We start from the raw sequence: 26,942 nt of genomic DNA on the forward strand, positions 1-26,942 counted from the left end.
CGTGCAGCTCAGCCTTGCCTTTCTGCTTACAGGAATTCCTGATAGTGTACACTTATATCTCTCATGGGATGCACAGGTCCGTCTTTAACCCTCAATACCCCTCAGTGCAGGAGGGGGCAGGGTGGAGGGGGGGCCAAGCTGCTCTGCAAGGAGTATCTGATTCCATAAAATGTGTCTGCCTCTATCTTTGCTTACTGCCCCTTTCCTAAAGGATAGGGGAGGGGTTCTCTCTTAGTGCATCAGTATGCTAGGAACACAGGGAAAGGTGCGCACTGGGGCAAGGGAGAAACAGGTGCGTGGGCAGCAGGAGGCTAGCAAGCGCCCAACGTGGGGCTGCAGAAAGGCACAAGAGGCATCTTCCACGAACGATGGCTCCCTGATGACACCTTCCCTAATGTGCTATTGTCATCAGCCTAAGCGTCATACGCACCAAAATCTGTGGTATCCTGTCACCTGGCCAGACCTGAAATCTGAGCAGGCCCAAAACCTGAGACTTGGCCCTGATGCACTTTCTGTAACTTTACTTTTTTATTATTTTGTAAGTTTTCCTTTTTTGTCACCTTTCATTTTAATCATTCTGCCTATTACTCTGGCAACGCGTGTGAAATCGTACAATGCCAATAAAATGGTCTGAAAGTGAGGTGTGACGCCCTCATGTTAACCTACTGGGGCTGGGATGAAAAATAGGGTGAGCTCCACTACCTCCACAGGCCACCGGCAGGCTCCAAGGGTTTTCCCCCCACAATAAAATGCTTTGGGAATGTCGCCCTGACTTGCACTGCTGTAGGTAGCTCACGTCGCGGCCTTGCAGGGACTCCTTCCTCTCCCCATGCAGACTCTTAGAGATGCCATACTTTTATAGGTTCCCCTCTCCCCACTGCCAATTCTACACCCCCCCCAGAGATCCCTTAGAGTTATACACTGCTTGCTGACCCCAGGGCCCCCCTTATGTGCCCCCTGCTAACTCCTGGGGAACCCTTATACACCCCCTGCTGACTCTCAAGCTTTCCTGTTACACCCCCTCTCCCAATGCTGCCCCCACTACTGTTATACACCTCGTGCTGACTCCTGGGGACCCCTTATACCCTCATTGCTGATTCCAGGGAACCCCTTACAGTTATACACCCCCTGCTGACGTCTGGTGACCCCTTACAGTATATATTACCCCCGCTGAATCCAGGGGATCCTTTACTATTATATGCTCGGTGCTGACTCCTCGGGAAGTGCCTGCCTACCACTAGCAGCAGAGTTACAGAGCTGGACTGGTGTCACATTGGCTCGTGTCTGGAAGTATTTTGGTGACCTGCGGTCTCTGTGTCTCTGCTGCATTCCAACCAACAGCTGACAATGCTAAAAATAAGAACACTACTCCACCCCAGCTCTGCTGCACCCCTTCAGCTCCCTCCCCAACCCATTGAACTCGCCCCATCCAGGCTCTGCTGCAGCCCTACAGCTCCCTCCCTACCCTGCTGCACCCGTCTCAACTTCCTTCCCACCCTGGCTCTGTTGTACCGCCTCAGTTCCTTCCCTACCCCAGCTGTCCTTCACCTCTCTAGCTCCCTCCCCGACTTGTTACATCCTCTTGAACGCCCTCCTCACTCCAGCTCTGATGCATTCTCCTGAACTCTCTCCCCACCCCAGATCTGCTGCACCCCCCCCCCATCCCCCCTCAACTCCATCCCCATCCAGCTGTACTGCAGCCCCTCAGCTTGCTTGCTCTGATTCGCATCGCTGTATTGGCTTGACTGTTCCCTGTATTGCCGAAGAAATATAACGATTAAAATAAAAGTGGAAGAAAATTAAGTAAATTATAGAGCAAGAAGTAAAGTCCCACGTGGCGGCCAGTACAGCACGAGGGCCATGTCTCAGGTTTCGGTGCTGATCCATATTGTCCCTGGTCAGGTCTAATTCTGGCTCTGCAGTACCGTGTCCGTCTGCCTGCAGGAGCCATTGGAAAAAAAGTCGCCTGCTGCTTTGGCTCTGATTCTGGAGGAGCAGAAGACGGGGTCAGCAGCAGCCCTTTACCTCCTCCGCGGGGGCGGGAGGGGTAGCAAGGCGGCTCACATTTGTACAAAAGCTCTGTGTGAATATTTTCTGGCTGAGGGCAAAATGAAAGGCAGAAAAGGCTCCAATTATCCCCCAGTGCACTTCACCTCCACCCCAGAAACCGAGATCCCGAGGGTATTGATGGTTGGGGTGGGATTAGAACCAGGAGCCTTCCCAGGACATGGGAAACCCCGGGCGCGCCTGCGCCCACGGCTGTCAATCACTCGCCACTACCAGGGAGATCAGGAGGCGGGGCCTGTCTCCGGAGCGAGGCTTGAAACGCTTCGGAGGGCCTTGGCCGGGGAGGCTGCCGAGTACTGCCTGCGGGACGGACGGCGAGTCGGGGTGGAGGGGGAGGCCATCGAGCCCCGATCTGCCTGGGAGGGGCGGAGATCCGGTTACTCCTACTCCCCCCCCCCCCGGCTTAGGCCTTGCTCTCCAGTCAGGCAGTTCCGGGGCAGCCCGAGGGGGCGGGGACTTCATTTGGGCTATAAGAAGCGGCCGCGCCGTTTTCTCCTTCTCTAAAGCGTGGGAGGGAGCCAGGGAAGTCGGTGAGAGCGCGAGGATGGTGTCGGGTTGTGGCGGGATCGTGAGAGGCCGCGTGAAGAGGGAGGCGGGGGGTTACAATGTGGTGGTCGAGTGCCGAGGGGGTTCTAGTACGGAGAGGTTGTAAAGGGCGGTGGGGGATGGCAGAGGGCGGGAAGTTATAGTTTGGGGGTCTGATACAGGCGATGTGGTTAGTGTAGCTGGGTTCAAAAAAGGGTTGGATAAGATCTTGGAGAAGTCCATTACCTGCTATTAATTAATCAAGTTTACTTAGGGAATAGCCACTGCTATTAATTGCATCAGTAGCATGGGATCTTCTTAGTGTTTGGGTAATTGCCAGGTTCTTGTGGCTTGGTTTGGCCTCTGTTGGAAACAGGATGCTGGGCTTGATGGACCCTTGGTCTGACCCAGCATGGCAATTTCTTATGTTCTTACAATGTGGTGAGAGGGCGGTTAGAGTACGGCGTGATAGTGAGGGTGTGGTAGAGGGCGATAGTTACAGAGTGGTGGTGAGGAGTGGCAGATGGTGGAGGGGTTATAGCGTTGGGTGTGTCAGAGAGGGGATTATAGTGTGGGGTGAGGTAATGGGTCAAGGGTTACAGTGTGTCTCTGAGGAGTGTCAGATATGGGGGGGGGTATAGAGTAGTTGTGGAAGGAGGGGGTTATAGGGGTGGTGAGTGCAGAAGGGGATTACAGGGTGGAGGGGTGGTAGAGAGGGGAGTTAATGGTGTGGGAATATGGTAGAGGGCGAGGGGCTACATTGTGATGGTGGGGGGGGTGGCAGAGAGTGTGGATTATAGCATGGGAGTGTGACAGGGCAGAGAGGGGTTATAGTGAGGGTATGGCAGAAGGCAGGGGATGATAGTGTGGGGGTGAAGGTTGGCAGATGAGTGGGTGGTAAGGGTGGGGGAGTTATAGAGTGGGGGTATGGAAGAGGGCAGTGGGATTACGGTGATGGTGAGGGATGATATAGTGAGGGTTATAGGGGTGACAGATGGGCGGTTACTGTGTGGGGGTATGGTGGGAGGTGTTATAGACTGAGTGTGGCAGAGGGTAGGGAGTTATAGCGATAAGGGGTGGGGATGGCAATCAGGCCGATACAGTAAAGTTCGCAGGAGAGTGGGCGAGCGATACAGTAAAACAAAATATTTAAATTAGGGCCGGCGGTAAAAAGAGGCGCTAGAGACACTAGCGCGTCCCTAGCGCCTCTTTTTGGACAGGAGCAACTGCTATCAGCCAGTTTGACAGCCGATGCTCAATTTTGCTGGCGTCTGTTCTCGAGCCCGCTGACAGCCACGGGTTCTGAAACTGGACGCCGGCAAAATTGAGCATCCGGTTTTCAAGCCACGGGCTGATTTTAAATTTTTATTTTTTTTTAATTTTTGGGACCTCTGACTTAATATCGCCATGATATTAAGTCGGAGGGTGCACAGAAAAGCAGTTTTTACTGCTTTTCTGTGCACTTCCCCGGCATCGGCAGAAATTAACGCCTACCTTTGGGTAGGCGCTAATTTCTTAAAGTAAAATGTGCGGCTTGGCTGCACATTTTGCTTTCTGTATCGTGCGGGAATGACTAATAGGGCCATCAACATGCATTTGCATGTTGTGGGCCCTATTAGTCGTGGGGGGGGGGGGGTTTGACGCGCTATTACCCCTTACTGAATAAGGGGTAAAGCTAGCGCATCGAAAATGTGCGTCCAAATGCGGGTTAACAGTGCGCTCCGCCAGATGCATGCTGTACTGTATCGGCCTGAATGTGAGGTGTGTTAGAGGGTGGGGGACAGCAGCAGACTGGAACACTTGTGCAGGAGGCGTGCTGCTGATTGACTACTTCCTCTCTTTCCTGAACTGCTCAACTCCTCTTGGGACACTGCTGCCTGGGCTCGGTGAGTTCAAGCTCCAGTGGCTGGCTTCCTGCTCTCCCATGGCTTCAGCCTGGGGACTGGGCCAATGTGCAGGGTCGGGGGCCTGTTCTGTGATGTGAGCACTGGGCTCTGAATGTGCTGTGTAGATGTCCGTGCCTCCCTGTGACTTGACATGCAGGGAGACTGAGAACCAGGCTGGGGCAGAGGGTGGCAGCTAGAGGATTTAATCTCTGGGACTGGGAAGACTGTTATCTCTTGTTGGTTCCCACTGGTGGGAAATGGCAGATGAGCAAATAAGGGGGGAATCGTCAGATCTCCCGGCATTGTACATACTAATTTGTGTTGCTTCACCTTCCTTCCTAGCTTCTGTGGGCTCCCGCTGACCATCTCTCCCATCCTTGGGTATGTATTTGTACACAGCTGCTTCGGCCCACCTTGCTGTCATCTGGGTGGGGTTGAGGGTTCCTTGTCCCAATGATGTGAGCACTGGGCTCCTACTTAACCGTGGGGATGACTGTGCCTCTCTGTGACTTGACATGCAGTGAGCCTGAGGGGCAAGGACCAACTGGGGGCATTGATGAGCCTCAGGGTGGGAGTGGTTTAGGTGTGCTGGGGTGCTCTGGGCTGCCCATATCCTCTCTTGCTAATCTCAGGCCTTTCTTCTTTCCAGGGCGACTGGGAGCTACCGGAAACAGTGGGATGCACACAGCAGTTCCTCTGTGCCAAGTGCCAGTCTTCAGCACACACTATGAAAACGGGGCAGAGCACCGCAGCTCATAAAGGTGCTGCTCAGCACTTAAGGGGACTGACGAATCATTGTGTGTCAGCAGAGGGCCCTCCACCTTCTGCCCATGGGCCCTTTGGTGCTGACTCTGGTAAGACAATGCAGGGTCGGGATGCTTGACTAACCTGCTGCTCCTGCTCCCAGGGGCCTTTTGAAGTATTTTAATGATGTATATTGTTCCCTTTTTAATTATGTATGTATGTTTTATTTTTGTAAACCGCTCAGGTCTCTGCCCAATTTGTGGTCTATAAATCTTTTAAATAAATAAAATAAGTCTGAAGCAAAAACAACTCAGGTTTTTGTTATAAAGTTTTGCTTTTTTTTAATAAAACATTCCTAATCCCCCCCCCCCAATCCTGTGGTCTCGGTGCTGGCATTGTTCATGAGAGCTGGGCCTGCCCGCCTGCTGCTTCTCATGGCAGAGGGTACCTCTGCTTGGCAGCCTTCTCCACCGCCCGTGGATGCTGACCCAGCACTAGGTGCAGGGGCTAGGGAAGGAGCGGCAGAGCCATATCTTACACTGGCCGGGCTTGTGCCTCTTTGCGGTGGCCTCCTTCTCTTCAGGCACAGTCTGCCTCCTTCTTCTGCTTCCAGTATAGCAGGGTCACTGCGAGCAGGGTCATGCTGAGAATGCCGACGGTCACAGCCAGGGCCGTGACCACCGCTCCTGCAGAGAGACTAGAGCATGAGCCTCAGCAGATGGAAGACTTACCTACTGCCCACCCTTTATTAAAATCACGTCCCCTCTCCTCCTCTGTGCCAATGCAGCCCGTGCCCTCCCTGCATGTGTTTTTCCTGCTTATGCTGAAGTCAGTGCTTCTTCCTTGCTGGGCTGTAACACTTTGCTCAGCTCCCTGTGCTTAGTCTTACCTGGGCTGGCAGCTGCAGCCTCTGGCCTGTGACATTCGTCAGCACCATCCTGTGGAATAACTGGAGCTGTCAGCTCAATGAAGTGACTCAGAGGGCAGGGTGAGGTGCAGCCTGGCAGTACCAGCTCATATGGCTCCTGGAGAGAGTCATTCCGGTAAAACATGGCCATGCTGTAAGTGCTGCGGAGACAGGATGGAGGGTGAGTGGCCTCTCCCAGATAATGTGTGTCTGTCCACATGCACTAGGCTAGTATATCCCTTAATCGTAAGAGGGTTTCTCCTTGGCTGGAGCGGGGCTGCTCTATCATGTAAAGCCGTGCCCATCTGAACCTGTTTTCTAAAAAATGTGATCATTTCTGCTTGGCTCTGGTTTCCCTCTCTGTACAATAGCTCAGGGCATTGGTCTCTGTCCACTGTGGAGTGCTCTGCTGTAGCTACCTACTTGTCTGGTTCACGATAGAACTCAAAGATGTGGCAGGCCCGCGTAGGGTGGGTGCATCCTGTTGTAAACCTTGAGTGCACCTTGCAGAGCGATGAGCGTGCTGTCATGCTGGGAGAAGAGATGCCCGTGGTTATTCTCAGAGTCTATACCCACCCGTACTCGCCTGTTCTTCTCTCCCCTCCCCCAATCCGTGTTAAGCGCTGGTCCACATGCTGCAGGCTCACAGTTCACAAGCTGTTGCACTTAGCTCACGGTTAGATCACTGTCTGCTGCTATCCCTTCCACAACTCATCTGGTAAGGGAATAGGACCCCAAGTGTCTGGCACAGGACGTAACTGGTGTAAAGGGAGCTGTGCGAAGGACAGTAGAGTAACCCTGATGGGTGTGGCTTGGGGGAGGGGCATATGAGACACTTTACTAATAATGCAGGGCTTTATTAAAGAAATACAGTTCATGTTGCAGCACTCTCATAATGAGACCTTGGGCAAATCAAGCCATCCTGGACTGTTAATTCTTATTGGCACAGAATTCCTGCAGCCATGCTTGATCCTTCCTTGGAGGGCTCCAATTCATGCCATGGAGGACCACTTACCGCCGAGTACATGATCATCTTCAGTGGCAGCGACCTTTGCAGCACCTCCGTAAAGTTCTTCAGGACTGCGTCCACTAGGATCCCTGCAAAAGAGGGACTAGTTGAGACGGCACAGCACTGGATTCATGCTTTGCTTGTGTGGGGGTAGTGTCTGAAGGGGGGTATGGACCCTGCTTTGTTCAGATTTGTTACTATACCACCCGACTGATTTCAAATCCCACTACTTATACAATACACAACAAACTATTTATAGGAATTCGTGATGAATGTGTTTGTGTGCGGTGGCACTTAACCGTGTGATAACCACTGTGAGGTTATCATTTCGTTAGTGCTTACCAGGTTTTTTTTAAATATAAATTTATTTATAACTGCATCTTTGTTTTTATTTCATCAGTCTCTCTTTTTCCTTTCACAAATTTCCTTAAAATTGCCAATATGTCTTATTGGCTTGCCTATATGTTATATTGGCTCCCTTCTGCGGTGATCCTGACCCACCTAAATTGTTTTCCTTGTTTGATTTTCTTCTTTTAATACTGTTGAAGCTGAGGACCGCAGTCCTTCCTATTGCTTTAGTCCTATTTCGTGGGTGTGGTCCGGCTGCCCGACATCGGCCGTGTTTCGAAATCTGCTTCGGGGACGTCAAAGAGCCATCTTCATGTATCTCTGCTTTTACTAATAATAAAGTTTTCTGTTCAATTTCTTATTGAGTCCTATAATGCACATCCATCTACTTAAAGTTGCCTTGTTGTCGATACTCACATCTTCAAACGTCTCTGCTCTTGCTGAAGGAACCGCTTTCTTTGCTTCTAGGTAGCCCTGTTCTCATCGCCATTATTCAGACTCCCTTTCTCCTATCGCCGCTGTTCACCCATCCAAGGCTGTGACGTTTCTACTTGTCTTATCAGTTTCCTCTCTTGTCCGCTGCGTCCGCTGGCCCTAGTGTTGTGAAGCCGACTTGATTGAAGACTGTCCTTGAAGCCCCCAGGCTGCCGGGGAAACTTTTTTTTTAAGCGGACTTGGTGGAGAACTACTATCCGTATAACGTTCTCTTAATGCCTTGATGACCTCCTTAAATCGGACTTGATGGAGAACTGCTAGCCGGGTAGTGCTCTCTTAATGTTACCTTATAGAAGACTTAGCAACTTGTCTCCTAACACGTAATGGGATTACACTTACTTGCCCTTGTTGCTTGCGATTTGCATGTTGTAATAAGATCGGGCTGAACTTAACCTTTATTTACTTCACTAAAAGAATAATGTCCAATCTAGTTCCCGATTTAACCCGTTTGGGGCCCACTGTGCACTGGTAGAAGAAGGCTCTTTGAAGTCCCTGAAGCAGAAGATTTCGAAACACGGCCGATGTCCGGCAGCCGGACCATCGGGCAGAAGAGCTTTCTTCATGGATCTCTGCTTTTGCTAATAAAGTTTTCTGTTCAATTTCTTATTGAACACTGGTTACAGGCAGCTGATCAAATCGGAGACTTTACAGTAGCGGCATTATTTCAGCTGGAAAAGGCGCCATGAGGAGGGGACACCAACTTGAAACGAACACAGATCGAACAGAGATTCATTTACCAGTGGAACAAGGTGGCCCCAAACGGGTTAAATCGGGAACTAGATTGGACATTATTCTTTTAGTAAAGTAAATAAAGGTTAAGTTCAGCCCGATCTTATTACAACATGCAAATCGCAAGCAACAAGGGCAAGTAAGTGTAATCCCATTACGTGTTAGGAGACAAGTTGCTAAGTCTTCTATCAGGTAACATTAAGAGAGCACTACCCGGCTAGCAGTTCTCCATCACGTCCGATTTAAGGAGGTTATCAAGGCATTAAGAGAACGTTATACGGATAGTAGTTCTCCACCAAGTCCGCTTAAAAAAAAGTTTCCCCGGCAGCCTGGGGGCTTCAAGGACAGTCTTCAATCAAGTCGGCTTCACAACACTAGGGCCAGCGGACGCAGCGGACAAGAGAGGAAACTGATAAGACAAGTAGAAACGTCACAGCCTTGGATGGGTGAACAGCGGCGATAGGAGAAAGGGAGTCTGAATAATGGCGATGAGAACAGGGCTACCTAGAAGCAAAGAAAGCGGTTCCTTCAGCAAGAGCAGAGACGTTTGAAGATGTGAGTATCGACAACAAGGCAACGTTAAGTAGATGGATGTGCATTATAGGACTCAATAAGAAACTGAACAGAAAACTTTATTATTAGTAAAAGCAAAGATACATGAAGATGGCTCTTTGACGTCCCCGAAGCAGATTTCGAAACACGGCCGATGTCGGCAGCCGGACCATCGGGCAGAAGAGCCATCTTCATGGATTTCTGCTTTTGCTAATAAAGTTTTCTGTTCAATTTCTTATTGAGTCCTATAATGCACATCCATCTACTTAACGTTGCCTTGTTGTCGATACTCACATCTTCAAACGTCTCTGCTCTTGCTGAAGGAACCGCTTTCTTTGCTTCTAGGTAGCCCTGTTCTCATCGCCATTATTCAGACTCCCTTTCTCCTATCGCCGCTGTTCACCCATCCAAGGCTGTGACGTTTCTACTTGTCTTATCAGTTTCCTCTCTGGTCCTAGTGTTGTGAAGCCGACTTGATTGAAGACTGTCCTTGAAGCCCCCAGGCTGCCGGGGAAACTTTTTTTTTAAGCGGACTTGGTGGAGAACTACTATCCGTATAACGTTCTCTTAATGCCTTGATGACCTCCTTAAATCGGACGTGATGGAGAACTGCTAGCCGGGTAGTGCTCTCTTAATGTTACCTGATAGAAGACTTAGCAACTTGTCTCCTAACACGTAATGGGATTACACTTACTTGCCCTTGTTGCTTGCGATTTGCATGTTGTAATAAGATCGGGCTGAACTTAACCTTTATTTACTTTACTAAAAGAATAATGTCCAATCTAGTTCCCGATTTAACCCGTTTGGGGCCACCTTGTTCCACTGGTAAATGAATCTCTGTTCGATCTGTGTTCGTTTCAAGTTGGTGTCCCCTCCTCATGGCGCCTTTTCCAGCTGAAATAATGCCGCTACTGTAAAGTCTCCGATTTGATCAGCTGCCTGTAACCAGTGTTCAATAAGAAATTGAACAGAAAACTTTATTAGCAAAAGCAGAGATCCATGAAGATGGCTCTTCTGCCCGATGGTCCGGCTGCCGGACATCGGCCGTGTTTCGAAATCTTCTGCTTCAGGGACTTCAAAGAGCCTTCTTCTACCAGTGCACAGTGGGCCCCAAACGGGTTAAATCGGGAACTAGATTGGACATTATTCTTTTAGTAAAGTAAATAAAGGTTAAGTTCAGCCCGATCTTATTACAACATGCAAATCGCAAGCAACAAGGGCAAGTAAGTGTAATCCCATTACGTGTTAGGAGACAAGTTGCTAAGTCTTCTATCAGGTAACATTAAGAGAGCACTACCCGGCTAGCAGTTCTCCATCAAGTCCGATTTAAGGAGGTCATCAAGGCATTAAGAGAACGTTATACGGATAGTAGTTCTCCACCAAGTCCGCTTAAAAAAAAAGTTTCCCCGGCAGCCTGGGGGCTTCAAGGACAGTCTTCAATCAAGTCGGCTTCACAACACTAGGACCAGAGAGGAAACTGATAAGACAAGTAGAAACGTCACAGCCTTGGATGGGTGAACAGCGGCGATAGGAGAAAGGGAGTCTGAATAATGGCGATGAGAACAGGGCTACCTAGAAGCAAAGAAAGCGGTTCCTTCAGCAAGAGCAGAGACGTTTGAAGATGTGAGTATCGACAACAAGGCAACGTTAAGTAGATGGATGTGCATTATAGGACTCAATAAGAAACTGAACAGCAAACGTTATTATTAGTAAAAGCAAAGATACATGAAGATGGCTCTTTGACGTCCCCGAAGCAGATTTCGAAACACAGCCGATGTCGGGCAGCCGGACCACACCCACGAAATAGGACTAAAGCAATAGGAAGGACTGCGGTCCTCAGCTTCAACAGTATTAAAAGAAGAAAATCAAACAAGGAAAACAATTTAGGTGGGTCAGGATCACCGCAGAGGGGAGCCAATATAACATATAGGTAAGCCAATAAGACATATTGGCAATTTTAAGGAAATTTGTGAAAGGAAAAAGAGAGACTGATGAAATAAAAATAAAGATACAGTTGTAAATACATTTACATTTAAAAAAAAAAAAAAAAAAAAAGGATAACCTCACAGTGGTTATCACAAGGTTAAGTGCTACCTGCACAAAAACACATTCATCAAGAATTCCCTATAAGTAGTTTGTGTATTGTTCAGATTTGTGACAGGCTGGAGCTTGGTCAGAAACAAAAACCTGAACCTGGAGGAGGACTGTGTTTAACTGCCCAGTGAAGTAAGACCCTGGCGGAAGAAGGGTGCCTCAAATCTGCCCCACTGGCATGACTGCTTTCTCCTGCTGGGGAGGGGGGGGGGGGGGTGTGAAATGTTTTTATGGGTTGCCGGGCCTCTGCTATCTTGCAGAGGAACTACAGGCATGCCCCAGGAGAGAACAGATGGCCTGGCGCGTGGCCTACCTCCTGTCAGCCGTGCCTTTTCATTGACTTTGTGCAGACCGACGTGAGACATGATTTCAAAGGCGGAGAGCTCTTCCAGTGTGCGCAGCGTGTCCGGTGTGGCCCACTCTGGCAGACTCAGGTTGTGCATCCTCTGCAGATAGAGGTGGGGGGGAGGGGGGGAGAGGCCTGTTAGCTGTGGCAGGTTGCCTTTGGCGGTTTTACCAGGGCAGCTCCAGCCTGTCTTACCTGGCAATAAAGTATATCGTACACTTTCCAGGTCCTCCGGAGGGCACCACGTTCCATACTGTACCCTGTGTGGTTTGCCAGCTGATTGATGAAGTCCTGAGGACACAGAGAAAGGTGGCTGGTGAGGGATCGGGCAGCTGATGGTTTCCCCCCTTCCCCTTTTTCTGGTCCTTTTCACTATTCCTCGCTGGCATTTTGGAAGTGTGCATGGAAACTCCCAAGTTCACTCGTGTCGCTATCTAAGGGAAAAGTGTTCCCTGCACCTGAATAGGGTACTCTGCACTTCTGAAAAGGGTTGGGCTCTTCCCCTATCCCAGTAGTGGCCGTGCTGGCCTCTGGTCTTGCTGTTCTTGACCCATTCTTGTGTCACCTTCCAGCCATTCATCTTGTCCTGGTACTCGGGTAACTGGGTTGTCTCCTCCATCAGCTCATGGTAGTGGGGGCAGTCCTTGATGGGGAGCTTCAGAAGCTAAAGGAGAAAGGCATAAGAACAGATCTTTAATGCCCCTGGGGGATGTATCTGGCAAAAACCTGCCCAGTGAAGAGCTGTTCCTTTGGAGGGTAATTTTCAAAAGCCGTTTATCTGGAGCAAAGGGATTTTTGAAAATTGCTTGACTTGTATGTGGGTAAAAGCAGGGCTAGGCCAGGGGAAGTAACAGCAAGCATGGCTTTGAATTTTGCCTCATTCCTTTTCTTTTAATGTTGAAACTCCCTTTGTCTTTACCCTGCTGCTCGCTTACCCTGTCCTGGGACACGGGCATAGTGTGGATGGGGACGGGCTGCCATGGGATCTCTGGGTTCCAGCGCTGCGTGCCATTGGGTGGGTACAACCCTGCCAGGTTCACCTGGGCGCTCATCAGCGTGCGATCATAATCCGTGCTCCGCACATAGATCTGGGAAAGGGAAGAGGAGGGTGAAAAGCAGCTGGCCCCTCACCAGCCTGCTGTCTGCCCAGGCACAACCCATAATCACCAGCCTGACATGTGCTTGCAGTGGGGCTCAGTAATGAATGTTCTCTCTGCCCCAGCCCAGCAATCCGCTGCAGAAAGGATTATGTCACCAAAAGAAGCTCTGCACGTACAGGTGTGGGGGAAAACTCGTGGACCACACTTACCTCCTGCCTCCGGTACGAAGGACTGAGGAAATGCATGTATCTCCTCCTCAGGTACTCTCCCAGCTCGTACTGCTGCCGCATCCCTTCCTGGTGATGAGGAAGAGAGAATGAGAGCCCTGCTGGCAATCTTGCAAGTTGAGTAAATGATTCCACCTTGTGCCTGTCTGTATAATCGTGGGGTTGCATTCATCCATACATTCCAGGAAAAAGACAGGCAACAGGAGAGGAGAACTAAATGGTCAGTTTTCCGAATGGAGAGAGGTTGTTAATGGAGTGCCCCGGAGTCTGTATTGCGATCTGTGCTGTTTTTAACACATTCATAAATTATCTGGAGAAAGGCACGATGAGCGAGGTCATCAGATTTGGGAGGTGACACGTTGTTCAAGTCATTAAAATGGCAGCGGATCGTGAACTGCAGAAAGACCATAGGAGACTGGGCTTCTAAATGGCAAATAGAATTGAATGTGGACGAGTATAAAGTCATGCCCGGAGGAAAAAATAATCCAAAGAACAGGTACGCAGTGCTGGGTTCCATCTTAGGAGTCACCACCCAGGGAGTCCTTGTGGACAATACTTTTAAAATGTTTAGGTCAGTGTGTGGTGGTTAAAAAGGCAAATAAAATGTTAGGAATTATTTGGAGAGGTCTCGGCTTTTCTCTCTATTCTATCATAATGCCTTTGTATAGATTCCATGGTGCGGTTCTGGTCACCCCCATCTCAAAAAGGACATAGCAGGCATAGAAAAGGTGCTGGGAAGGGTGACAAAAGATGATGCCAAAAGTTCCCTTTTGGAGAAAAGTTAAACAGATTAGGGCTCTTTAGCTTGGAAAAGAGTAGACTGAAGGGATAGGACTGAAGTTTATTCGAGCAGGAGTGGGGGTGAATTTTAAGAGCCCGCTGCGCGCATTAATCGAGGGGACACGCAAATAAGTTGGGCTCCCGCCCACCGAGCGGATTTTACAAGTCGGCGAGATGCGAGCCTAGCTCCCGCAGCACGCCCATCTAGAAAGCTTTCAAAGAGGGGGGCAGGGCATGGGGGTTTCAGGGGCGTGAGCAAGACACGTGCTACCCGCAGTGGTTACGTGATGTGGTGCTCCTGCCGCATAACTTTACTTCTGCTATGGATGATGTGTAAGTTAAAAAATAAAGAAAAATATGTGTGTGGGATTTTAAGAGTCGGGGGGGTGAAGGACCTATCTCGAACCAGGGATGAACTGGTAAATCTGGGAATGGCGTCAACGTGTGCCTCTTTGAAAATTCCCTAATTTTATGCGGAAGCGGGAACCCGCGCGCCCACTTAAAATTTGGCAACCCGTGCGTGCGGCCAGACGATTTTGTAGCGCGCATGCGTCTATGCACGCCAGTTATAAACATAGCGACGTCCCTGAGTGCGGACCAATGCACGCTTGCACAGGTGCGCCCACACGCTGGTTTGAAAGTTACTGTCCCTACGTCTAACGTACGAGGTGCAGAAAATCTGATCACAATGTATATAACGTACATTCGTCGGTGTAAATTTCATTTTTCACCTCCAACGCAATGCAGATAAAGCACCCTGCAGTGCATAAGGTCTGATAATGCTTTGCAGATAAACCGTCTCATAGTGCATAACAGCTGACCACACTGTAGAAGGCCTACATTAGCACAATACTAAACTGGAGTAAACATATAATTCTTAATCCTAATAATCTATATAAATGCATAAAGGAATCATTTTACATGCAAAATGTGCTATACATACCTCAAAGTACTTTGCATATATCTATATATACACACACGTGATATTTTGTGTGTACATTTATTTTTCTAATAAAATGGTAATTTTTGTAAATTTGCACATAAAATAACGATTCCTTTATGCATTTATATAGATACATTACAGCAGTGCCCGATGCAGCATCTGCCTGCATTCTGAAAGCAGGACAGCAGGAAGCTCACCTGTGTAAGTTGTTGCAAGCCATTAGGCCAGACCCGCTCCTTGTGTGGGTCCTTGGGATAGGTGTCGATGGGCGCGCGGTCTCCATGGCGGAATAACTACAAGTAAAGAGGTAACAGGACAGTTTATATGTCCTTGTTGGGGGTGTAAAGTCATCCACTTCTGCCCCCCTTTTTAGAGACAGCCTATTCTGTGCACCTGCCGCAATCTGCAACCCGGTCACTCACTGCCCGCCACCTGCGCTGGTGGGCTATCTGGTGCACCCTGCATAGGTGGTGTATTCTTCCCAAAACACCCAGTTATCCATGCAAACCCATCCCAGCCCTCTCAGGATTCGGTCACGAGCTCGTGCCTCCTGAGCCCATCGTCGGCCCTGAGAAAGCTCGGGTCCTCAGCTGTATGCAGGGGCATTGTTGCCTAGCAGGGTGCCCCTGGTTTTGAGAGGGTCCGCAGAGAAAACTGAGGACTAGCTTACCAGGGTGACGAATCTCAGTGTTCTGAAGTGGGCAATCTGCGGCTGGGTGAGAAAGAGTGGCCACAGCAGGGTGAGCACCTGGCACGGCTGCATGCTGGCAGCAGGTGAAGGGATGGAGTTGCTTGCGATGAAGAGCCACATCTGACACTTATAGCCTGGCACCTCTCACCTGCCTGAGGAGGGGCTTGGCAGTCACGGGTGCTGACTGGTCTGAGCTTGCGTTGATGTTTTCTTCTGTGTGTAACCGCAGGCCCAAGCTGCTAATTGAGAGGTATCACGGATGTTTGTCTGTGGGTATGTGTGTTTCACCTGCTGCTGCTGCAGCGTCTGAGGTAAAGGCTCCTTGTTTTGCTCTGAGATACTCTTGTTCAGGGAGGTGTCTTCCATGGGGGGGCGGTAGGAAAGGAAGCTGGGCACTCTCCCAGCCGCTAAGACTTGGAAGGAGAGAGAGCGCAGTGGCAATGGAGGGTGAACTTTCTCCTTTTGAAGGAAATCAGTTTTACAGACCTAAAGCAGGAAAAGAGCAGAGCTGAACAAACAAGAGAGCCAGGCCAGAACAGGATGAGAGGAGCTCTTTGGGGCAGGGACCATCTAACCCTGTGATCCACCTTATATCTTAGAGAAATAAATATTGCTCTTATGGAACTATATTGGGACGAGAGCCCCACCTCCCCGGACAGGGGCCTGGGGTCTGGTGGGAGCAGACTGAAGATGAAGAGATAAGGGACGACATACTTGAGGAGAGGTGGCTGAGGCTGGTGTTGGCTGGTTGGGTTTTGCTGTCGTTTCCCGGATTCTCCCAGGCCTTGGGTAGCTGAAGCTGAGGTGGGCAGGGCCCCCCAACTCCTCTCTGCGGTTCTTCCGATGATGACATCCCACAAGGCTCTTATTTGCCAGACAGGTCAGTTCCTGCCTTGGCTGTTTGTTTCCTGCTTGTTGTTATTATCAAGGATGGAGGATTTTATGGAAGAGATGACAGGGCAGGTCGCAGCTGTGGATTATGAAGTTATTAGGGCCTCAGCCGGTGCTTCTAGTGACATCAGAAAAGAAAAACACAAGGATCAAATATTAATTGCAGCCATTTTTTTTTTTTTGCTAATTTCATTTAACTTATATTGGACCTGAAAAACAGCTTGGGGCAATCACAAATTCAGTTCTTATTGAGCATAGAAAGCAAACAGCACAAGAAGAGATGAGAGCAGTTTTGGGAGAGCCATTGGGTGGGGCTGTCACCGGGGCGTGATGTCCTTTAATAGAATAAAGGGGTTACGCTTTGAATATAATTAGTTCCTCTGCCTCCCCCAAATATCACACAGGAACAGTATAGGCAGGGCAGGGGTACCCCATGTCCTCAGCAGCTGAGGTAGGAGAGATAGATGGGGGGGTGGGCAAAGAATACATTTATCTGGCACAAAGTGATATACGTGTCTGAGACAGAGCACACGTGTGAGTGTACACAGGTCTCTTGATGCTAGTTTTGATTTCCCAATGACAAATTATTTAGTAGGTTTCTGCAGAGAGAGAAAAGCACACATGTATGTCCTTGGGAAAATCTTGTGCACGCCTGCCGCAGGGCTGGAAGGGACACATCTCAGGATATTAACGGAGCTCAGAGAAGTTCTGCTGAGGCCCCTGAAGGAGCTGTTCAGTCATTCTTTGGCGATGGGGAGTGGTCCTGCGGGACTGGAGAAGGGCAGGTGGCCCCTTTTATGTCAGTGGTAACAGAGACGAGGTTGGAAATTGCAGGTCAGTTAGTCTGACTTGGGGTGGGAAAATGAATGAAGACGATTGAAGGAAAGGATAGTGAAGAAACTTGCATCATGCTAGTGGCAGAATCCCAGGCAACTCAGTTTTACCAGAGGGAGATTGTGTCAAACAGATCTGATTGATTTCTTTGATTGGGTGGCCAGATAATTAGATCGGGAGTGGGGACTGGATGGTTGTACGTTTTGCTTTTAACAAAGCTTCTGATGCTGTTCTGCATAGGAGACTCATGTACACTGAGCAACCCGGGAATGGGTCCCAAGGTGGCGACCTGATTTAAAAACTGGATGAGGGATAGATAACAGAGCTCGGTGGGAAATGGAAATTTGAGGAGAGAGTGGTGATTACTGGGGTGCCTCAGGGATCAGTTCTGGGGCCAGTTTTGTTCAATATCATTGTAAGAGATATTGCAGAGCGGTTAGAAGGAAAAGTTTAGTACCTTTTTTTTTGCGAATGACACTAAGATCCTTGAGGGAATAGACAGAATGAGATCTAATAAAGCTTGAGGACTGGTTGAATGCTATAAAAGCGTAGAGTCCTAGATAAGGGTACAGAAATCCAAGGTGCACTGACCAGGAGAGAGAACGATTGTGTCTAATAATCTCAAGGCATTGTGTATTAGGGTTTGTGTAATGGGGTTGTGTGGAAAAGAGGTGTGTTAGGGTTGGATTTTAGGGGTCATGTGGTGGATTGGGGAAATGTATTCGAGGTTACATATTTAGTGTAGTGTATTAGGAGTTGAATAGAGGTTCTGTTAGGGCTGTGTATTGAGACTGTGTAGTAGGAATTGTTTATTAGAAGTTGTGTAGCGGTTGTGTATTAGGAGTTGTGAAGAGGTTCTGTGTTGCAGCTCTATATAAAGAGTCATATCATGTAGAGGTTATGTATTGGGGTTGTGTATTAGGAATTCTGTATTAGGGGTTGTATATTAAGGACCTGATTTTCAAAAGCACTTACACGCTTAAAAACGGGTTTTACACATGTAAATGCACTTTATCCATGCAAGTGGGCTTTTGAAAATTGCTACAATATAAGCCATTGAATTGTCCATAGGATTTACCCGCATCAGTGCACATTATGTGGGTAAATGGCTTATGAAAATTGCTACAGTAGTAGTTACATTTACATGTATGAACCCTTTTGAAAATTACCCTCTAAGAATTGTGTAGAGCTTCTCTGTTGGGGCTGCATGTTAGCAGTTATATCATGTATGGGTTATATATCAGGAGCTCTGTATTACATACTCTGTATTAAGGGTTCTGTTCAGGCTGTGATTGTCTACTAGATGTTGTGTAAAGGTTGTTTATTAGATGTGTATTAACAGGTAAATTTTAAAAGGAGTGCGCGTGCACCCCTAAACGTGCGGATTGGGCATTTGTGTAGTATATTAGAAACACTATAGGCTATGTATTAGAGGTGGTGTATTAGGGTGGTATATTAGAAGTACTGCAGGGGTGTATTAGAGGTGGTGTATTAGGGTGGTATATTAGAAGTACTGTAGGGGTAGTGCATTAGGGTGGTATATTAGGGGTTGTGTAGTTTGGTGGTATATTAGAAGTACTGCAGGGGTGTATTAGAGGTTGTGTATTTGGGTGATATATTGGAAGTACTGTAGGAGTTGTGAGGGGTGTATTAGGGTGGTATATTAGAAGTACTGTAGGGGTAGTGCATTAGGGTGGTATATTAGGGGTTGTGTAGTTTGGTGGTATATTAGAAGTACTGCAGGGGTGTATTAGAGGTTGTGTATTTGGGTGATATATTGGAAGTACTGTAGGAGTTGTGAGGGGTGTGTTAGGGTGGTATATTAGAAGTACTGTAGGGGTAGTGCATTAGGGTGGTATATTAGAAGTACTGCGGGGGGTGTATTAGGGTGGTATATCAGAAGTACTGCAGGGGTGGTGTATTGGGGTGGTATATCAGAAGTACTGCAGGGGTTGTTTATTAGAGGTGGTACAGTAGAAGTACTGCAGGGGTTGTGTATTAAGTAGGGTTGCCAACTTTTCCATGGAGCAGGCCCGGACACTTGGGGAACGGGAGGGGAGAGGCAGCAGCCTCCCTCCTTTTTTTCCCTTTCAAATCGAGCTTTGAATTATTTTTTTTTCTGGCAGAGTCTGCCTGCCTGTCTTTAGGGCTCGGGTCGACGCTCCCACGAGGGCAGCGCGAAGTAGCAACAAGTGGGAGAGGCAAAGGAGGCGGAGCGTCAAAGCGAGCCCCGAAAAGAGGCAGGAGAGTGGAGCGCTGGGCCCGCACTGATTGGCCCCTGGCAGTGGGTCACCCTCGTATTAGAAGTACTGTACGGCTGTACGTCATGAGTTGTGCCGGAAGAATCTTTGCAGTGAGTGGTCGGCTCTTGCAGAAACCACGGATTGGATCCGTCAGACGGATAGGAAGCAGTTGCCATCAATCAGTAGATTTATCCCCGCCCACTGCGCCCTGATTGGATGACCTTGCGACTCACCCTCATGGAGTGCGTCACATAGGGTCAATGCCCTGCTATTTTCTGATTGGCTGACTGGATGGTGGGTACGTCTCTGCACGGAGATTGGCTGTGCGGTGTTGGCAGTCAGTGGGCGCTCGTTTCCGGCGGAAGTTGTTGCTCTGGCTCCCGGAAGTGGCGGTGGAGGTGCGGGGCGGGAGGTACCCGGAGCAGAGTGCTTAACGGGAGGAAGAACGGTTTTGGTCCTGAAGGTGGCTGGGGGATTGAGGATCCCAGGTCTTTTGTAGCGGAGGCGAAGGGGATTATTGACCCCCCGGGCATGAGAGCCGTTCTGAAGAGGAGGAGAATGTGGATCCCTGGGCAGTGACCCGTTTTGGTCCATGAGTGGAGGTGAAGGAGTTTATGGATGCTTGATGAGAGGGAGGATTGTGGGTCCCTTGGCTGCGGTTGGTTCTGGTCCTTGCATGGGGAAAGGGAGGACTGTGTGTCCCTGGGCTGGGGGGTGGTTTTGTCTGTGCAAGGAGAGAGGGGGAAGATTTTGGGTCCTTGGGCTGGGAATGGTTCTGCTTTGTGCCTGTTGAAGGGGGGCTGTCGGCGGTGCTGGGATTGGGGAGAAGAGCATTTCTGGATCCCAAAGTGCAGGGCCATTGATTCTTTGCTGATCTTGTCCGTCTCTCTATGCGCTTGAGGCTGGGTTTGCATTGAGTTAATAATTGCTGAGCTGACTGCAGCGCTCCTCTACCCTGGAGCCTTTGGCTCTGCAGCACTGCTGTGGCTCAGTGCCTAGCAGGCACTTTGTTTGGACTCTTTGCCTGTGTCCTAATCTCTGACAAGATGGACCCTGCCAGGGCTGGAGCCTGGGAGAGCCAGACTAGAAGCTGTGCACTCCGGTCCTTGCTCTTTCTCTCCCTCTCTGACGCTGGACTTTGACCACTCTCTGACTGAAAGTCCAGAGCTCTATGCGGGCGGAGGCAGTACTGGAAACATTGGTCGAGGAGAGCAGGTTCAGACATGAAGAATGGAGGCCCTCGGGGCTTTGGGGAGTGCATGAGGCGCACTGGTATGTCGCACCTTCACTACGTGCAATGCTGGAAACAACGAGTTCACATGCAGTCCTTGAGCCTGAGCAGTAGAATTGTTTCTGGTTTCACAAAGCATTGCTGGGCAGGGGCAGAATCAAGTGCCAGGTGTGGTAGAGAGCATGAAGACAGGGCAGGGAGTGGCTGGGCTGGCTATGTATTCTGAGACATATGGACCAGTTGGAAACATTTCCAGACAGGGAAGTTTGAGGATTAATGTTTTTGTTTTTTTTAAGCAGAGGAGAGAGGCCGGAGGAATCCTGATTCCACTATATCCTCTTAATGCCTCCCTGTAAGTCTGGGAGATACTTACCCCTCCTCTGCTTGCAACCTGATTCTTCTGGGGCAAATCCTGAGACATGGTCAGGCAGGAAACGTTTTAGGGGTTAATGCAAGCTTGGCAGAGGTTATATGGTGCTGCTTTGTGCATCAGAATCCCAGCCCATTTCTCTGTTTTGACTTTCTGCTGTACAGACATAACCTGAAAAAAAGTGCTTTGATGTATCTCAACAACATGAGTTTAGTGGGTTTTGGTGACCAGGCAGAGTGATGATGACTGGACAGATCCTGATAACACAGATTGCAAGGGATGGGGAGATGGAATTGTTGGAGGAGGCAACAATGCCCCCTGCCTTAATCCTCTCATGTTCATTGCATTTTATTCCTCTCTCTGTAGTGTCTAGGCTGGAGAATGCAGGGAGACGTGTGATCCCAATATGTCAGTCACGACCGTCGATGGCTCCGATGTGTCACTCGGTAAGAATTCCTGTTTGGGGTAGGAGGAGGTGTTACAGAGCAGGAGGGAGGCACATTAACAGAGGTGTGTTGGGGGTGCTGGTTGCACTATTCTTAGCTCTCTCTCCAACTAGTGACTTTTAGATTTATTATGTATCATATCCTTCCTTGCTGTAGTTGGTGGATCAGCCGGTGCACAGGCCTACTCTGCCTGGAGCTCTCACTTCCTCTATCAGGTCAGGAGTGATGTCCCATGCTTCCTGTCATCCTCCCCCCAGTCTTCTGGAGGGAAGCTCTGGCACTGACTGTGGGGGCATGTGCATATCGCTTGTCCACAAACATTTTCCTGCACCAAAGAGCAGATATGGGTGAAGGTCACATGGCAAGGAATGGGAGGGGGTAGCCAGGCTTCTGGAGGTGTTTTGGGGGACCCTGTTTTGATATGAGACAGGGAGTGCGGTGGGAGGCCTTAGCGGGCTGTAAGTTCCCTCTCTCAGGGTGGCAGGAGGGAGTGAAAGCACCTTCAGCGAGGCCTATGTTTTATCTGATTTTTTCCTGTGCCTGCTTTTCGCAGATGGCGATGGCTTTCAGCCCGTTGGCACACTGCTCCTGGATGCTACTGGCCATGCCAGGCTGCAGATAAAAAAGGAAGGAGCGGAGTCCAGGGAGGCATGCCTGTCAACCACAGAGAATGAGACCCTGGGGACCGATGGGGAAGGATCCACTCACAGTGCAGGTGAGGGACGATTCTTATGTGACACGGCCTTGGAGGAGGATGAAGCCGCACTGTGCAGCTGAGCTAGAGACTGCTCGGGTCTCGGTGTCAGTGGGGGGGGGGGGGGCACTGTTCTTGTGCAATGGGTGAGGGGGCACGGCCCCTGGTGAGGGACAGACTCTTGGCAGCAGTCTGTGTCACATGGAGGAGGAGGTTGCAGGGGCGCTGATCCGTGTGTGTCTATGCAGCAGAGGAGCCGGAGCGGAAGCGAAAGAAGGGGCCGGCTCCCAAGATGCTGGGCAATGAAGTCTGCAGCGTGTGTGGGGACAAGGCATCGGGCTTCCACTACAACGTCCTGAGCTGCGAGGGTTGCAAGGGCTTTTTCCGCCGCAGCGTGATGAAGAGCGCCCAGTACACCTGTAAGAACAGTGGCAAGTGCGAGATGGACATGTACATGAGGAGAAAGTGCCAGCAGTGCCGACTGCGCAAGTGCCGGGAGGCCGGCATGCGTGAACACTGTGAGTACCCCAGGGGGGTGGGGGGGCCTGAGCTCTCCCTGCTGCTGCCCCGGCCTTGGCGTGATGCCCTGACCCCCCCCCTACCTCTCGTCCCTTTCCAGGTGTCCTGTCGGAGGAGCAGATCCGCAGCAAGAAGATCAAGAAGCGGCAGGAGGAGGAGGTGGTGCGGACGGCCGTGGCCACGCCCAATCCCGTGGTGCTGGAGCTCGACGTGGTGCAGCTGACGCCGCAGCAGGAGGAGATGATCCAGCAGCTGGTGTCGGCCCAGCAGCAATGCAACAAGCGCTCTTTCAGTGACCAGCCCAAAGTGACGGTGAGTGAACGGCAGCCACCCCCGTCACAAGAGCTCTTCCGTGTCGCTTGGCCTAGGCCAGAGTTTGTCCTTCTGACTCCTGCTGCCTTTGTTCCTTTCTTGCAGCCGTGGCCCCTGGGTAGTGACCCCAACAGCAGAGAGGCGCGTCAGCAGCGCTTTGCACACTTCACGGAGCTCGCCATCATTTCGGTGCAAGAGATCGTTGACTTTGCCAAGCAAGTGCCCGGTTTCATGCAGTTGTCACGGGAGGATCAGATCGCACTACTCAAGGCCTCCACCATTGAGGTCTGTATGCTCACTTTAGAAAGGAGGGGATTAGTGTGGACAGGGTGCGCTCTAGCCATGTGTTATGCTCCCTAATGGTAGGGCCCTGTGAGCTTGCACACTTAGCACTCCCTTACTATAGGTTGCATTCCCTGATGGTAAGGCCCTGTGAGCTTGCACACTTAGCACTCCCTTACTATAGGTTGCATTCCCTGATGGTAAGGCCCTGTGAGCTTGCACACTTAGCACTCCCTTACTATAGGTTGCATTCCCTAATGGTAAGGCCCTGAGCTTACGCTCTCGTGCTGTGTATTATGCTCCCTAATTAGAGGTACTTTGATCTTGAGCTTTCTTGCTGTGTATGAGCATCCTCTGAAGGTGGGGGCACTGTGAGCCTGTGCTTTCTGGCTGTGTTACATTCCCTCCCTGATGTTGGGAAACTGTGAGTTCACCCCCTCTTGCTTAGTGCAAGGTTCCTGACTCCCTCTGGCTTTCTCCCCGGTGCTGCAGATAATGCTGCTAGAGACGGCCCGGCGGTATAACCATGAGACAGAATGCATCACCTTTCTGAAGGACTTTACGTACAGCAAGGATGACTTTCACAGAGCAGGTAGGGGTGTGCGTGTGCGTGCGCCGTGGTGGATCAGGTGAACTTGGCTTGCTTAAGTTCCCAGTGCTATCCTGCCACCATTCCCTCTCGGTGTCTCTGAGCCCCCCCCCAAGCTGCTGCCTGCTTTTGTCTCTGAGGGCCGCTGGCATAATTTCTGACAGTCTCGTGTACCTCAGGCTTGCAGGTGGAGTTTATAAATCCAATCTTTGAGTTCTCGCGAGGGATGCGTGAGATGCAGTTGGATGATGCAGAATACGCCCTCCTTATCGCTATCAACATCTTCTCGGCGGACAGGCCCAACGTGCAGGATCACCAGCTGGTGGAGAACCTGCAGCAGCCATATGTGGAGGCACTACACTCGTACACCCGCATCAAGAGGCCACAGGTACGGAGCCACACTCCCCCCTTCCAGCCCCCTTGGTCAGGCTCATATATCCACAGCAAGAGGCCACGGATACAGACCCCCTGTCCCCTCGCGGCAGTACTACATCTGCATTAGATCAAGAGACCACGGGTATGGTGTAATCCTGCCAACTGTCCTCATATCCCCACAGCAAGAACTTGCACAGGGGGAGATTCCCCTCCCTATTCCCGTTGCACGCCAAGGGTAACAGACTGCAGCTGAGGCGTACAAATGCATTCCCACCAGTTGTGCTCAGACTGCTGTGTCAGGAGTCCCCAGGCTGGGAGCACGACTCCTTCCCCCTCACCCTACAGCAAGTGACTGCAGGCTGGGCTCTCCCCTCTGCCCCCTTTCACCGGCGGTTGCTGTACTGCTCAGGCAGGCATGGAAGCAGGCAGCTCTTCTGTATGGAGGCCAGGGCCGCTGTGAGTAGGAGCTTGTGAGACGTCTTCCCTTTCTTTCTCTCTCTCTCTCTCTCTCTCTCTCTCCAGGACCACCTCATGTTCCCGCGGATGCTGATGAAGTTGGTGAGCCTGCGCACGCTTAGCAGCGTGCACTCTGAGCAGGTCTTCGCACTGCGCCTGCAGGACAAAAAGCTGCCTCCGCTGCTGTCCGAGATCTGGGACGTGCACGAGTAGTGGGCAGTGCAGTGCATTCAGTTCGGAACGACTCCCAGGCGCTGAGCGGGACAGGCAGGGCATGGCGGAGCTTCTCCTCTTGGACGTGGGAAGCAATTGGACCTGAACCAGAAGCAGAAATGACCCTTACCCTAAGGGAGTAGAACATTTTTTTTCCTTTAATAGACTTGTGGCGGAGGAGGGCTCGCAGGACCCTCCCTTACCCATGGTGCCCTGTATCTGCAGGCGAAGAGCTGCAAACTGAGCAGGATGCCTGGGAGCCCGCCATGGACGCTGTGGGTGTGTGGAGGGGGCTGCCAGGGCATGGGAGAAGGCCACGTCGGGGTAATACGGCGCCAGGCTAAGATGCAATGGGGTATACGACAGCCCCATGTGCCATGACTGAGGGGAAAGGGGTTGGAGGAGTGTGAGATGGTACCTTACCTTGATTCAGGGAAGGGAGAACTGTATTGTGCTGGGAGTTAAAAGTAAGAAATGATCACCACCCCCCCACCATTGTCCTGACCCTCCTGTTCCCAGGCTGGCACTGGACCCACGTTATCCCCTACTCTTACCCATCCATGTCTCCCAGACTGGGAAAAGGGAATGTCGGATCAGTCAGTGGTTGGGGGAGGAAAGGAGTGCTCGGAGCATAGTTGGCAGGATCTCTGGGTGGAAGGATTGGTAGGTGAAGGAGGCTCTGAAAAGGTGGCTTGGTTGGGGGGGGAGGGGGGTAGATAGATCTTTAACTTGTGTAACTTGATGGCTGCAGCCTCAACCCTGGCGCCCCCTCTCTCTCTCCCCCCCCCCCCCCCCCCCCCCCCTCCACATACAATGTGAGAGCCTGGCTCCTTTAGCACTGGGGCGTCTTGTTATCCAGTGCACCTGACCATGCTGCCTCCATCCTCCTTCCCTTCGCTGAGTAAAATCTTCCATGCAAAGCCGTGACTTAGAAGCTTTCTGAGGATATGCAGACCAGCTGGGGAGACTCGGGGCGACTGGCGGGGAAAAGAGAGGCCAAGCGCCGCTCTCGCACCCCTCGCCAGGCCTTGGTGGGGGCGTCTCTGTCTAGAGAAATAAAGTGAAACCTTTTAACATGGCACTTGAAACCAATGAGCTGCCTCTGCCTCCTCTTTCTTGTGAGCGTCTCGTGCTGCAGAAGCCTGGGGCTTTTCACTAAAACGTAATTCCTGTTTGTATCCCAGCTCAGTCCAGACAAGTGGGTTTATGCACCCCTACCAGCAGATGGAGGCAGAGAACAAAACCTTTCAGGCACTGCTACATATCCGAGAGCGCCCCCTGCACTCCCTCAGTATTTCTCTGTCTCCAGCGGTTGGTAGAGGTGCAAATCCTGCAGTCTTGACAAAAAAATAAATAAATAGGCTAGGAGGGTAGAAGAGATGCTCCTTGAGGTGCTAGGTTCCTTCATGAGCCGGGCAAGCGGGGCGTGGAGGGTGGGCCTGGGTGTCTCAGCTAAGTATTGGGCCGTTGGTCAGGAGGTTGTACGGCAGCTTTTGTTGGGGAAGAAGAAGGCTGCGAGTGGGGCTGCTGTCCGGAGCTCGGGGCAGCTTAAAAGGTGACTCGCGGCGCAGGCAGTCCTGCCGTTTTTGCCTAGGCAAGCAGGCTCGGTAATAGCGCTGCATGTGCTGCTCTAATGGGCGCCTCCTGCTGAGCGTGGGAAATCCTGTGGCTCCAGCCGCGCGTGGCTTACCTCGGCCACGCTCTGTAGTGATTGTGCTGCGGGAGGGGAGGGGCCCTCCAAGGGGGGCAGCAGGCAACAGGAGAGCCACCCAATCGCAAGGGCCCTGTCCCGGGTGATCCCAGGGGAGACTTTAACAAAGCAGGCAGGAAGGCTGCACGTGGCAGCACCTTCGTGGGAGCCTAGAGACTCCCCTCCCCCTCTGTTTCCGACGATGCAAGCCGAAATGGAAGGTTCGGTGGGGGGAGGAAGGACTGTCTGAGGAGGTCATGTCAGACGACTGGGAATAGTGAGCTGGAAGGTTTTTCCACGGATTTTGTTTTGCTGCTGCAAAAGGCCTATCTGGCCAGGAGAGAAGCAAGGGGT

The 26,942-nt window shown here is 50.8% G+C and overlaps 2 protein-coding genes, 1 long non-coding RNA gene and 1 other non-coding gene across 6 annotated transcripts; 3 read left to right on the forward strand and 1 right to left on the reverse strand.

Annotated features, from left to right (window-relative positions):
* The first annotated feature begins 2,546 nt into the window (after positions 1-2,546).
* Positions 2,547-5,523, forward strand: LOC115080699. 2 transcript variants are annotated; one of them, XR_003853634.1, is made up of 3 exons: positions 2,547-2,597; positions 4,821-4,859; positions 5,128-5,523. It is a non-coding gene; the product is annotated as an uncharacterized LOC115080699 (long non-coding RNA). The 2 variants fall into 2 exon arrangements; XR_003853635.1 differs by lacking the exon at positions 2,547-2,597 and adding an exon at positions 4,237-4,478.
* LOC115081253 lies at positions 4,924-5,015 on the forward strand. Its single transcript, XR_003853762.1, has one exon. It is a non-coding gene; the product is annotated as a small nucleolar RNA SNORD88 (small nucleolar RNA).
* Positions 5,524-5,580: 57 nt separating the features above from the next.
* LOC115080697 (testicular acid phosphatase homolog) lies at positions 5,581-15,708 on the reverse strand. Its single transcript, XM_029585056.1, is given in 12 exon segments — positions 5,581-5,908; positions 6,112-6,290; positions 6,553-6,590; positions 6,592-6,660; positions 7,145-7,227; positions 11,670-11,802; positions 11,898-11,993; positions 12,268-12,366; positions 12,638-12,790; positions 13,012-13,098; positions 14,950-15,045; positions 15,423-15,708. Coding segments are annotated over 12 exon segments (1,281 nt in total). The 5' UTR covers positions 15,564-15,708; the 3' UTR covers positions 5,581-5,801.
* Positions 15,709-19,774: 4,066 nt separating this feature from the next.
* LOC115080695 (oxysterols receptor LXR-beta-like) lies at positions 19,775-25,990 on the forward strand. Of its 2 annotated transcripts, none has more exons than XM_029585054.1 (9): positions 19,775-20,013; positions 21,379-21,458; positions 22,012-22,173; positions 22,401-22,670; positions 22,772-22,983; positions 23,089-23,268; positions 23,758-23,857; positions 24,034-24,242; positions 24,752-25,990. In XM_029585054.1, the coding sequence occupies exons 2-9, from the start codon at positions 21,419-21,421 to the stop codon at positions 24,896-24,898; spliced, it is 1,320 nt and encodes a 439-aa protein (XP_029440914.1). In that variant the 5' UTR covers positions 19,775-20,013; positions 21,379-21,418; the 3' UTR covers positions 24,899-25,990. The 2 variants fall into 2 exon arrangements, with proteins under 2 accessions (XP_029440914.1, XP_029440915.1); XM_029585055.1 differs by lacking the exon at positions 19,775-20,013 and adding an exon at positions 20,537-20,683.
* The last annotated feature ends 952 nt before the right edge of the window (positions 25,991-26,942 follow it).

This window comes from Rhinatrema bivittatum, chromosome 19 (genome assembly GCF_901001135.1).
Source record: "Rhinatrema bivittatum chromosome 19, aRhiBiv1.1, whole genome shotgun sequence".
Lineage (NCBI taxonomy): Eukaryota > Metazoa > Chordata > Amphibia > Gymnophiona > Rhinatrematidae > Rhinatrema > Rhinatrema bivittatum.